This window comes from Nelusetta ayraudi, unplaced genomic scaffold (genome assembly GCF_046127955.1).
Source record: "Nelusetta ayraudi isolate G7.1 ecotype Tasmania unplaced genomic scaffold, CSIRO-AGI_Nayr_v1 ptg000131l, whole genome shotgun sequence".
Classification (NCBI taxonomy): domain Eukaryota; kingdom Metazoa; phylum Chordata; class Actinopteri; order Tetraodontiformes; family Monacanthidae; genus Nelusetta; species Nelusetta ayraudi.
Window position 1 is genome coordinate 1,480,425 of NW_027466181.1, and position 12,586 is coordinate 1,493,010.

A 12,586-nucleotide genomic window follows, 5' to 3' on the forward strand; every position below is an offset into this window, starting at 1 on the left:
TTCAATGGGCTGTAGCACTAAAGAGGTAATGCTAAAATCAGGTGTGTTATTTTGAGCTGCAACAAGAAAAAACATTCTCCTAACAAGTCTCTGACTGGCACGGTCTCAAATCCACATCTTACATTAGAAACATTACTCTAGATTGGCAAGTCTGCGTTCAAACCCCCTTATCTTGGCAAACAATTACCACAACAGATTTTTAGAAAAAGTTATCACATTTATTTCCATCCATCGTACATAATCACCATATATTATTTCTAACGACGTACTTTAGATTTGGACATCACATATTCTCATGCATCACTGATGCCCTTTGAAACACATCTCTCTCTATCCTCTGGGTATGTTTCAATACGCCATAAACGAAAAACATTTGTGCTACAGACATAGTGTAGCATGGCTTGGCCAGTCCTGGTCCTTGGTAGTTGTCACCGTCTCTCGCTCTGACCCAGAAATCACAGTTGTTAAGAGAGTCTCTGCGTCCAAAATCTAAAACATAGCCCAGATCCCGGTGTGTCTCTGTGCCGGTCCAAGCTGCTGCCCGCGAGCTGATTGCAGGCCACACCTCTAGCCAATGGTGACACTGAAGCCACACTGGAACTTGTTCTTGCGGTGGTTAAGGAATGCGCCTAAGGCCAGCGTGAGCGGCAGCGGAAGCAGTTTCTTTTCCAGGGTTGCGCCAACCACCCAGTTGCTGTCAACCGTGCCTGTAGAGGAGGAAGAGGATTTTCTCAAATCGTGAAGCTTTTGCTGGTCTAAATAAGGGCGTCTATGAACTCCATGTCCTAAGCACAAACATGAACTTGATGTGCAACATGCCAAGTCAGACCGTAAAGGCCCTTACACACCGGCTGTGTTTTTTGAAATGCACACATTTTTTTTTGTTGTGAGAACGTGACACTTTTAAAATTCAGAACAAGTTAAAAAAAAAAAAATTCACCACTATTTCCAAAGCCTTGAAAGTATCAGCCAGTTCATATCAACAATGCTCCGACATCGCGTCACGTACCACCGCCAGCGCATGACGACTATATAGCCACAATTTACCTTGGAAAACCAGCTGCTGTTTGGGATCTATAGGCTCCGGTCAATTCTTCTACCTCTATCTCGCATGTGGCAACATTACACAATGGGTAATCATATTGTCATACGAACATCTGAAACTCTGTTCAGAATTATCATGATATCTTTCGCATTCTTGTATGAAGCGAGACTCACTCTCTCTGGCGACAATTTCTTAGTCACTGTTGGAGATGTAGGATGACTATCGCCATGATAGCTGGCAGCCTGCGTATTCATTTTCACTATCATCGTGGCCGGTCTGACTTGTTTTCATGTGGACTAAAACTTCAAACCAATATCTTCACTTTTGCGCTGTTTACTCGTGACCGGTGTGTAATGGCCTTACCAAACACGAAGCGAGCAAAACACAGTGGTGTGTCGAGCACTTTAAACTTCTCGACGTGCCCCAATGCAAGTTATCTACCGTACATTTCATTCCACTGACTCACTTTCTATTTTTCATGCAAAGATGCCATTGCCTTAAATCAAATATAACATTCCTTTTGTCCTTTAAATAGGATATGATGCTGGCTGTATATTAGCGGTGGCGACCACAGAATGTTGTTCTCATGATAATGGTATTGGTAAATGACAAAATGACATAATGGCAGTATGACAGGCAATGGAATAACAGGTAGTGGAAACACCAAAGTGGAATTTTTGGTGTCAAAAAAATATTTTGGCTGATAAAATATTGCTGTTATAGCTGATAACTGATATTTACCAAAGTTGATATGATGTGTATTAAAAGTTAAAATTTAATTACATATTATATTCCAAAAATATTTTGAAAATTTGATTTGCAGAATTTTTTTTAAATGATATTAAATTTAATATGGCGACAGCTGGAACAAGAATCCATTGAAAACGTTTGCAAAGCATAACCTTTTCTCCAGTTTGTGTACCACTGGGGCAACAAGAGAAATGCAACTAACTCTAATCGCCGGCTGGGCTGATGTTGATTTTTCAAACGGCGGCTCAACAGTTAAAACAAAAACCCCAAAACAAATAAAAAGCACCTTATTTAATTTATGATGGACTTTGCCTTTGTGCTGTCCTGAAGTATATTGCTTTGTCGAGTGCTTGCTGTGGTGGACTGCCTTTTCACTTGCACCAAGTGGAAAAAGTGCTTCAAAGCAGAACCAATGCAGAAACGAATTATTTTCAGTGTCCTGCATTAATGAGTACTAGGGTTGGGATTTGGCTTTAGGCCAAAACTGAACACTTCACTCTGACTGAAGACATAACAGTGAGACTACTGCCATCTTGTGTCCAACAATTATACTTGTACTTGTATGTAATTGTATAGAAAAATATATTGTTTAGCCTTATTCTGACAAATACTTTGTTTGTTGCAGTACGAGCAGTGGGAAGGTTTGAAAGGTCGCAGAAACATGTAAATTCACTTTGAAAATGTGTCTCTAGTCTGTCAGAGAAAAATAAGAAGAAATTTTTGCTTTTTCTACGTTTCATTCCACATACACTGGAACATAGTGGCCAAATGCTGCCCTCTGCGTGGCACAGATGTAATGACACCTCTCCCAGGTTAATGACAACACCCCCAGCCACATGGCTAATCCAACAAATTGAAATTGCCTTTTGGCTGCTTAGCTGTGTCCCCTTATAAACTAACATATGGCAGGGCAAATGCAAAAAAAATGCAAAAAGCATTAGTTTTAACGGGAAGCTAAAGCCCAGCCTTTTGGCAGGAGGTTACACAACGAGGGATCAATTTCCTGTTTTGTGGCAGAAATTGGTTCAATATGGAACCCTGAAGCTCAATGAAGCAGCTGGTGAAAAAGAAATGGCACCATAATACTCACTGTCCCGAAAATAAGAAAACTAGAAACAGTTTAGTCAACTACAACTACAGTGTGGCCTGCTACTTCCCCACCACTGCTTCACTGATGCAGAGTTGCCTTTATTCTACTTGACTTTACCTTTAAACAGTAAGTTGGCCTTGGGTAGGTCCAGCTGGTAACCAAAGCATGTGGTGCAGTCTTGCATCCTGGTGTTGGCTTCAAGTTCAACTCCTATCTGCAACTGTATGAGAAATTTTAGGAATAAGAAACTCAACTTGTACTTCTTGGATCGGCAGTGTGGTAAAAAAAAACAAACAAAAACAAAACAAAAAAAACAGGCAAGGAAACTGCAATTTCAATTAGATTTGCATCAATCCACACTTCTACTTGATAGTACCTGATCATTGGCTTTGTGATAGTAGGTGGCGTGGGCTCCCGCTCCACCCAAAGTCAGCGTTGCTACATAGTTGTCGCCTATGAGAAAACAAATTATGTCACAAGTACTATGATATCAATTTCTGAAGTTTTTGGTCACACTATACAACAAAAAACAAAGTAATTTTGACAATAAAATCACATTTTTGAAGAGTTAACAGTAAGAGGAAACATGGAATGAGAAACGTTTGGCTTTTACCTGTGTACCTGCCCAAAAGTGAGGTGACGGTTCCTTCCTCTCCTGGCCTCCGGTGGTAGACCAGTTCACCTCCCAGAGCTAGCGCTGGTGTGATGGACTGGAGATAGTGGGCAACCAATATGCCTGGAAAGAAGTCGTAATACAAATTCAAAACCTCACGAGAGTTACCTTTTCTTTTTGGGTGCAGGAGTTCCGCTAAGTGCAACCTCTGTCTGCGCTGCTTTATTTAGAGGTCTGTCCACCAGTGTGAAAAATGTTCAACATTTGAACATGACACAGGCAAACGGCATTCGTTTCACAATAAATTTTGGTACTCCTGTACCAAAATGTATTGGTACAGGCCAAGCCAATAGGCCTGGTTGACTTGGGATCAAATGCCTAACTCATTTGCTTGCTCTACTGCTTTCTCTCTCTTCTCACTGCTCTAACAAGATCTTTCAGGCACTTTGAAATTATATGTAGCATATTCTCAAGAGAGGGTGCCAGGCAGGCAACCAAAAAGTTATATAGTTCAATACCAGGCCAGCAAGCAGAGCACTTGCACTGTGACAAAGCAATGAATCAGAAAAGAGATATTTAAACTATTATTGTAGACAATAGTTAGAAAAACTGCATATTTTTACCTCAACTACAGTTATCGACCACAACCAAACAACTTGCCAGATTAGCAGCATTGTGCACACTGGTATGTCTTACAGTGAAACCTATACAAATCACTACAGATATAAACAGAGATATTTAAGGCCTCTCAACATTGTGCAGCCTCACTGAGATTGCCTTGCTAGGGGTGTATGTTCCCAGCCTGCATGCATGGCCCCTAACAAATGTGCCAAGTTTATCTTTTGAATGTTATGAATTTTAGAATTTAACAAACCTGATCCGAGCAGGACGTCGGGATTTCCCAGTGTCACAGCGCTGGTGAAATCGCTACCACGATATTCCATGTCACACTGCCAGTTTACAAACTTATGTTGCTGAGTCTGCAAAATGATAGGAAAGATACAATTAAAGGAGAAAACAATATCTAAAGCAGCAATAACATTTGTGATTGCTTAAAACTAAATATTTGGCTGCAATCTGAATACCTGAATGGCTATTTTGGAGCGCACAGCAGTCGTCAGCTGATGGATGACTTGTGCATTCAGACTGCCGGTATTGTCCATATCCCCAACCATCACTGGGAAAGACTAGGCAAGACAAAATATTAGAAATGGGAAACAATTCTAATAGGTATATATTTGAGCAGTCCCTGTGAATAAACTGAAATGCAAAAACTATGATTTAGAAATATGATTTTAAAAGTTTAGGGTGGGATGGATCAATACCTCCGCAGGTCCAGTCTGTTTACTGCCAACGTATGTGGAACCAAATCGATATCCAGATTCTCCCATGGTGCTGAGGGTGACAGTATGGCTGACCTGGAAGTGGTTGCTCAGGCCCTTGTTAACCACTAAACGCACGCCCTCCATTTGCAAAGGGAACACCTCTGAAATACAGAACACTTCAGCATCAGTGACTCATCCTTGACAGTTCACGAAGACACGTTCACATGAACATGAAGGATCTCTTCCTAACCTTTACATTTGCGGTGGCACTCCTCGTATGTGCCCGGGTTTGCGAGAGGAGATTCTGAGTCAGCTGTCTCTTGGCCAGATCCAGATGTTTGCGGGACGGATGACACGGGGGGCATCGTGAAACCTGGTGGGACGGACACCAATCCTGGCACCCCTTGGCCAACCCCAGCTGCTGCTGGGGCAGGACCGGGGGAGGCGGCAGCCAACACACTGCCCATCGTCTGAGACTGGAACAGACAGGGTTACAAAGTCAAGTCATGTAAGCAAACAACGTTATTTAATTGCTCAACTCAAAGCCTATACGTGTAAAACTGTTATCTAAAAACTGTCACTGACGTACCCTTGATCGAAATCTTTGCATAGCTTTAAAAGTGATTTATTGATCTATTTGTTGAAGCGTAAGGCACCATAACCTCATAGCAACCGAGCCATTAGCCTTAGCATCACTTATAAGCATACAGTTGGTTTCTATTAACTTGGCATGTTACAGTGTCGGCTGTGCTGGTTGCAGCAGCTTGGCTGGTTGTGGTTAAGGCCCAATGATGTCGGACAGAGTCCAGTCAGGTTGCGGGTAAAGCGATGCAAGCACAATACGCTGAACCGTGGTTTAAGGGTTTTCTAACAAAGGTCACGGCAGGAGATTAGCCATCAGCCGGCAAGAGTACGCGATAGCAGTGTTTAACCTGTGGAAGCTAACGCAAACTAGCGGGGTTAGCCTGGTGGCTAGGTAGCCATGTGGAATAGACCACGAGACGCGGCCGAACCTAGAAGGGAAACGCGGCGACTACAAACAAGTAAGTGTCCCACCGAAGAGTAATTAAGGTTCATTCTTCTTTTTTTCGCACATGGTGTGGCGGTTTAACTACTCACGCTGACGGTCTGGGTCCAGGAGGTAGTTTAACACCGGCAAAGTTCACGGCAACGTCCCTTGCCGTAGTTTGACAAGTGACCACCGACTCAGCCGCGGATTGGCCAGCGCACACTCGTCCTCAAACGCCATTGGTGGGCGTCGCGGCAGCGACAGGCCGCAGGGTGATGACGCACGACAGGGTTCATTCGCATAACGTTGCTTTCATTCAATCTGACGCTGAATGACATTCCAAGGGTACACCTATTTTGGGGGTTCGTAGCCCCTGAACTATGGCATTGAAACGCTACAATGTAGATGTTGCGATCCAAAATGTAAAAACAAAACAAAACAAAACAAAAAAACCGTGTGATAGTTGTGAATGTATTGGCACTATTATTTAAAAATGATATAACCACACATCTAAATGCCATTCAAGTGAGACCTTTAATTTTGAATTAGGAACCATAGAAGAATAGTTTCTGAAACGGAAAGACTTTTTTTTTTTTTTTTTTTTTTAAACATGCATTACTAATTGTACAGCAAGAGGAAAGCACTTTACATCAACACAAAGGGGAAGGGGTTCAATTTGGAATTTTATTCATTTTTGGCACTGGCACTTCACAGAGGATTCTTGTCACATCTTATTTTACACTAAATGGATCTGACAAAAATGTGTGTTCGATGGCATGTTCTGACTGTTACTGGCACAGATGATACGTGATTGTAATATTATCAAAAGCGCACTTTCTGATGATATTACATTAACAACGAAAACTGAACTTTACTACGGACTACTAAGAAGGTACATGAAACAGGCCCTTGCTTGTAGTCAACAGTATTTAAAGTTGATTTTCACAGATATTTTGAACTTATACTTAATATTTTTAAGCTGATGCGAAAGTAAAAGATGAAACACATTTAGGCTTAGCGCTTGGACAGGACAAAATAACCCATTTGATGATAAATGTATTTCTTGGAAAAATAAAGGAAAACAAAAAAGCCCAAAGGTGAAATTTTGCAGTATGTATATATGATCAATCTGCTTAACTCCTACAAGGAAGTGAGTGCTGTACATGGTTGATGTTGACTGAGGCACTTAAGAGCTTTGAGGGAGCTCAAACTTTGAGATTGATTCAAGGTTGTCGTTCCTTAAAACAATTTTTAAAAAGAACAAAAAGAAAAAAAACAACCCTGTCCTGCCACTTGAATGGATGGCCTCCTGCTAAGTGATCACTAGCATGGCATTGAGACGTCGGAAATCCTGCCTGCTGCTACAGCTTTAAAAAAGGAGTAAAAGTGATTCTCCACAACAGAGGATCCCGTCAGCTGCTTTTATAAATGCCAAAAAAATCTGGCCAATACCTTCCAATGGCAAAAAAAAAAATGTGTGTTTCCTTTGAAATAGTCTCAGCAAGATGTAAGCACGGTTATATGCACAGCATATATGTAAGCCGGTCTCTTTATGTCTAGCTTTGGTTTCACATTGTGTGGTAGCTATCTCTGGCAGAATGGCCAGCAGGTAAACTTGTCAGAGTGGCAGTTCAGTTTTAGTATTTGGTCAACAGAAACTGAACTCAATATAAGCTCAAAGTAAAAATGAAATGTAAAACAGGCCGTGTGGGTGTAAAACCACAGAACTGAAAGACTTCACTTGGAATCCTGGTGAAGTGCGACAAAAGCCAGGTGCCCCATTTGTTCTGAAAAGCAAGCCATGAAATGCCAGTCAGAATTTCTGATAACTGCCGTGTGGATGACTGTCCAGTAAACCCGTAGATAGGACAGCCGACATTCATTAGCTCTGTCCAAATCCACGGTGACTACTGCTGAGCAGCCCGAGGACGACAAAAATTAACCCTTCCACCTGTAAATCCTGCAAAACCTCTGTTAAGCTCCTTGAAGGGAGAGTATCACCGCTCTGTTAGCAGGCTACGGGGATCTGCTTTACAGTGAGCTTGATACATGTGAGGTTTAAACACAACATTAAAGTTAAACATTCTGCTGAATGTTAACATGGTTTGTGTGAACTGATCACTTAAAAAAAATACCTTGTACAGTTTCATGTCAACATTAGGGGGTGCTAAGATAGCCAATCAAAACAATCATTTTGCATTTGAAGAACAGACCATTTATTTAGGCCCCTCAGAGGTCCTTCTCCATCACTTCTCCTTTGCTGTCCTCATCCCCTGGGTCGACCGAGTGAAACTCGGCCACGTACAGGCTCTTGTCAATGCTGCCAGGGATGGGCTTGATTTCAGTGATCAGTTGCTCCTCAATGTTCTTCAAGTTGTAACGATCTTCTGAAGTTATTAGGTTGATCGCGAGACCCAGGTGGCCAAAGCGACCTAACAAAGAAGAGATTTGATGCTAGTTATGTGTATCATAGGCACAACGTATGCCATGCTGTGGATTTTTATATTTGCGTTTTTTTTGTTTTTTTTTTAATCGGTGGCTGCACCAACACCTTACCAGATCTGCCAATGCGGTGGAGGTATGTCTCCGCACTTTTGGGGAAGTCAAAATTGATGACAACGTTCACTGCTTGGATGTCGATTCCCCGAGTAAATAGATCTACAAGTAGAGAGAATGTTAGAGCAGTCAACCTGCTACTTAGTGTTACAGTACCAGTTGGAAGACTGCAAGACATCCAACTGGGAAGACCTTTTTTTTATATATATATATATTTAGTGGGACTTCAAAATTGATTCGCTACACCTACCTGTGCAGACCAGGTTTCTGCACAATCCATTTCTGAAGTCATGGAACACACGGTTCCTGTATTCCTGCATCATCTTTGCGTGAATGTAGAAGCATGAATAGCCAAGTTGGGTGATTTTCCTAGCCAAAAGCTCAACCCTCTGGGTGGAGTTACAGAAGATGATGGACTGATTGATCTGAAGCTGGAAAAAAAAAATCACAGTACTTTTTGTTATAGCAAAACAAATTGACAAATAATGAGTATAGTTTATATATATGAGCTATTTTGAATTATCTGAGGCTCTATACATCCAACAGTCAAACTCGTTACACTTACCCTTGAAAAGAGTGTGTTGAGACAGTGCACCTTCTGTCTTTCAGTCACGTAGGCATAGTACTGAGTGATGCCTTTCAACGTCAGTTCCTCCATGAGGTTGATTTCATAAGGCTTCTTCAGGTGCTTGGTCTGGGCAACACACAAGTTCAACAAAGAGAACAAAATTTCAGTCAAATTTTCAAATACATTTTGAAAAGTCAAATCGCTAAATTGTGACCTTACCATGAATTTTTGTACACTGACGGGAAAGGTGGCAGAGTAAAGAAGGATCTGACGTTCCTTTGGCATGAAGCTGATAATGTCTTCTATTATGACCACAAAGTCCTGTGAAAGTAGCTTATCTGCCTAAAAAAGAAAGTTTGTATGAGTAGTTAGCATTTTCAGTCAATAATTATTAAGAATAAAAATGACAAAGGGGCAGGCGAAACATACCTCATCCATCACTACTATTTGAGTCCTATCCATTTTTGCTATACCCTTTTTCATAAGGTCTAGTATCCTGCCTGGTGTGGCAATCACGACGTGCACTAACAAACAAGGAAATTGAAAGCACACTTCAAATATTGCACATAAGTTGTTATTGGAGAACATCAATCTAACACTAATGGTTGTCGAGTACCTGTCTCATCAAGTCGCATGATGTCGTCCCTCAAGTTGGTGCCCCCTGTGGTAGCCATGACCTTCACACCCCCAAGGTGCTTGCTGATCTGAATACTGATCTGGCTCACCTGTAGGGCCAGTTCTCTCGTCGGCACCAAGACTATGGCTGCATCGAGACAGAGAATGAGGGCCAGAATTGTTGGATTGCATCGGGAAGGCTTATTGTGAAACACGACTGCCCAGTCAGGCAGGAAAATAAAGACATTTTACCCTGGATGTGATCCTTCTTCAGATCTATTCTCTCCAGCAGAGGTATGAGGTAAGCTCCACTTTTCCCTGTGCCATTCTTGGCCCGAGCCAGAATATCCCTCCCTGAGAGAGCAATGGGGATGCTTTCCTCCTAGTAAAAGAAAAATAGAAAAGAAAAAAAAAAATGCATGCAAAAGTCACCTCTCCCATTTTGGAATGTTTTTTCTTTTGTTGGACAATAATCATTGACAAATGCAACTGACTAAAGAGTAGCAGGAAATTGAGAGGTGGCAAGACTGTTTATTTCTTTTTACCTGGATTGGAGAGGGTTTCTCCCACCCCATTTCAAAGATTCCCATTAGAAGTTCTCGCTTTAGGCAGTAGTCCTCAAACTCGTTTCCTTTAGTTGATGTAACATCCTGGTGGACCATGTCATACACATAGAATCAGATTTAAACATGACAAAGACTGCTGGAAGTGCATAAGAATGTTAATAGAAGCTAAATTAATAAAAACTGAATTAGGCATCAGTAGCGCTTTCAAGTTTTAAATATACCTCTTAAGAACTTCACTGTCTCCAAAATCTTTTGAATGTGAACTATCAACAGAAAATCATCAAATACTATAAACTCACCGATGTCCTAAGCCTGGTATCTTTTGGAGGAAGCTCCAGGCACTTTTTCCAGTCATCACCAAACCTGTAAGCAGTAACAAATGTTTTGTTTAATTCCAAATTAATAACAAAATAATAAACACACGGTAAACTCTTTGTCTGCATGTGGCTCTTCTATATAGAAAAAATGTACTGGCCCAGTCATATCTGTTAACAACTTAAAGCCAAGACGTGGAGCTTAAAAATAAGAACAAAAGACAAGAAACCGGCATTTCCATTTCAACAGTGATAATCTGAAATCTGTTACGCCTCAAAACCCACATATGCATCAGGGAGATGATGGACCATTTCCCCCCTCGAATTTAATGACATTTCAGATGAAGCAAATTTAATTTTTGTATGGAAAAATCAATATCTTACTTGATACCCCCACTGGTCTGTGGGATGGTGGTCATTTTCTTCGGAGCACTGAGCTGAAGGGAATTTGTGGGGACTCCTGGCTGCGACCCAGTTGATTTCACCGGTCCTCTGTACGGCCCATTGGCAGAATTGTTCAATCCAAGCATTGCTGCTGGGTTTGCTGTTCTTGTGGTAGCCATGGGTACAATGCTTTAACCAGTTATTCTGTGCTAGATTTATATTGCGTCTCAGCTGCGGATCTATTTTTTTTTTTTAATGCACTTACGGGTAACAACCCAAATTGTAATTTTCCAGCGTATAGATGGCAGTCTGCACAGGATTTGATATTTCAACTTCTTAAAAAGAAGTCCAAATGAAATTCTGTTTATTTACAGGTAACTCTCCAAAAAGGAGAAATTAAGATTCATATGAATAAATACATCAAGTATGTGACCAAAATAATCCTTTTTGATCAAAAGGTCTAAATACTGTAGTCCCTTGCTTAATATTGTTCTTGGGTGTCCTGGTTTTTGTAGATGTTTCTGTTTAAGTGCTGTGGAAATTCATTCAAAAGTATGTTATCTATTTGGTCAACTCACAGCCTTCCACATGTATTTTTTTAAGCATAAGTATTTTGACACTCTCACAGAAGATCTTGACTACCTTCATGAAATGTAAATGATTATTTTCGACTTCTTAACTAAATGTTAAAGCTATCATTCACAAAGTGCCTTGAGAATTCCAGCTGTAGAACATCCCAATGGACTGTCAAAGAAAAAATAATCTGGTCAGATACAAGAGAAACAAACAAAAAACAAAAAACAAAAAAACAACCCCACGATACACAAGATTGACTGACAAGAACGTATTCTTGGATAAAATCATTACAGTTTACAAAAAATACAAGAGAAGAAAACGGCATCGGGAAAGAAAGCGGTTTTAAAAGCGACAAACTTCTAAACAAATGATGTGATTTGTTCCGTTTTGATGTGATGCCACACACTGCTCGAACTACAAAGCCAGTCCGGGGCGACGTAGCGAGCAACGGCCACGACCATCGCAACACACTTGAGGAAGCTGGGTAGCCACTTGACATTAAGTCGTTAAACACGGTAATTAAGTCAACCACTTGGAAATGTGTTGAATCGTGTACTCTTTTTAAATACACATCAACGTCACCGACTAGTGGAATAACAGAGGGACAAACGCCAATCTGCATTGTCTTTGGATAACGTTGAAACTTTGTGTTTTGGCAGCGTGCTTTAAGCTAGCTTACGTTAAAAGAGTAAGCCTCGCTCCGTGGTTGTGAGCCCGGTGTCTCAAACTTTTTCGAAGATAGATTATCTATCCACAAAACGGAAACCTTTGTTAACCAGATTGAGACATATTAGTATCGCTTGCACCGTGCGACTTATTTCGTATTTTTAAAAATGTTTTAAAAAGTTAGCATGCTAGCGTTAGCACTTAGCCTGTCTGAATTCACGGCAAAAGACGCAGCGTCTTGAAATTCATCACTACTCTTGACAAATGACTTGGTGTAATCGAAGAGGGCGGCTACCTTCACTTTGCCATGTTCTTCCAAGGACTTCAGATCAGTACCGTTGCTGTTGTACGTTTTTCTCGAGAGTTTTAACTGTTTTTGTAAACACTTCGTGTCCAGAGAGTCGCTCGTCTTTTGTCCGTTCTTTTAGATTTTTTGGAAATGAAACATGGCCGCGCGCTCGCTTTTGGATTGGTTGTCTGCTACCAATGGTCCCGCCCACTGACCTATC

General features: G+C 41.1%; 2 protein-coding genes across 4 annotated transcripts; both read right to left on the reverse strand.

The window, feature by feature from the left end:
* Positions 1-196: 196 nt before the first annotated feature.
* On the reverse strand, positions 197-6,239 carry tomm40 (translocase of outer mitochondrial membrane 40 homolog (yeast)). 2 transcript variants are annotated; one of them, XM_076051017.1, is made up of 9 exons: positions 5,943-6,239; positions 5,074-5,299; positions 4,824-4,984; positions 4,584-4,685; positions 4,373-4,478; positions 3,499-3,621; positions 3,262-3,338; positions 3,003-3,105; positions 197-707 (listed from the first exon to the last, which is right to left on the reverse strand). In XM_076051017.1, exons 2-9 carry the CDS (start codon positions 5,288-5,290, stop codon positions 568-570), a joined length of 1,029 nt encoding a protein of 342 aa, XP_075907132.1. In that variant the 5' UTR covers positions 5,291-5,299; positions 5,943-6,239; the 3' UTR covers positions 197-567. The 2 variants fall into 2 exon arrangements, with proteins under 2 accessions (XP_075907132.1, XP_075907130.1); XM_076051015.1 differs by lacking the exon at positions 5,943-6,239 and adding an exon at positions 5,413-5,874.
* Positions 6,240-6,502: 263 nt separating this feature from the next.
* On the reverse strand, positions 6,503-12,514 carry ddx61 (DEAD (Asp-Glu-Ala-Asp) box helicase 61). 2 transcript variants are annotated; one of them, XM_076051009.1, is made up of 13 exons: positions 12,373-12,514; positions 10,836-11,579; positions 10,437-10,500; positions 10,117-10,221; positions 9,824-9,953; positions 9,573-9,719; positions 9,386-9,480; positions 9,176-9,298; positions 8,954-9,082; positions 8,639-8,819; positions 8,389-8,490; positions 8,046-8,264; positions 6,503-7,619 (listed from the first exon to the last, which is right to left on the reverse strand). In XM_076051009.1, exons 2-12 carry the CDS (start codon positions 11,012-11,014, stop codon positions 8,062-8,064), a joined length of 1,458 nt encoding a protein of 485 aa, XP_075907124.1. In that variant the 5' UTR covers positions 11,015-11,579; positions 12,373-12,514; the 3' UTR covers positions 6,503-7,619; positions 8,046-8,061. The 2 variants fall into 2 exon arrangements, with proteins under 2 accessions (XP_075907124.1, XP_075907123.1); XM_076051008.1 differs by having other exon boundaries at positions 6,503-8,264.
* Positions 12,515-12,586: the final 72 nt, after the last annotated feature.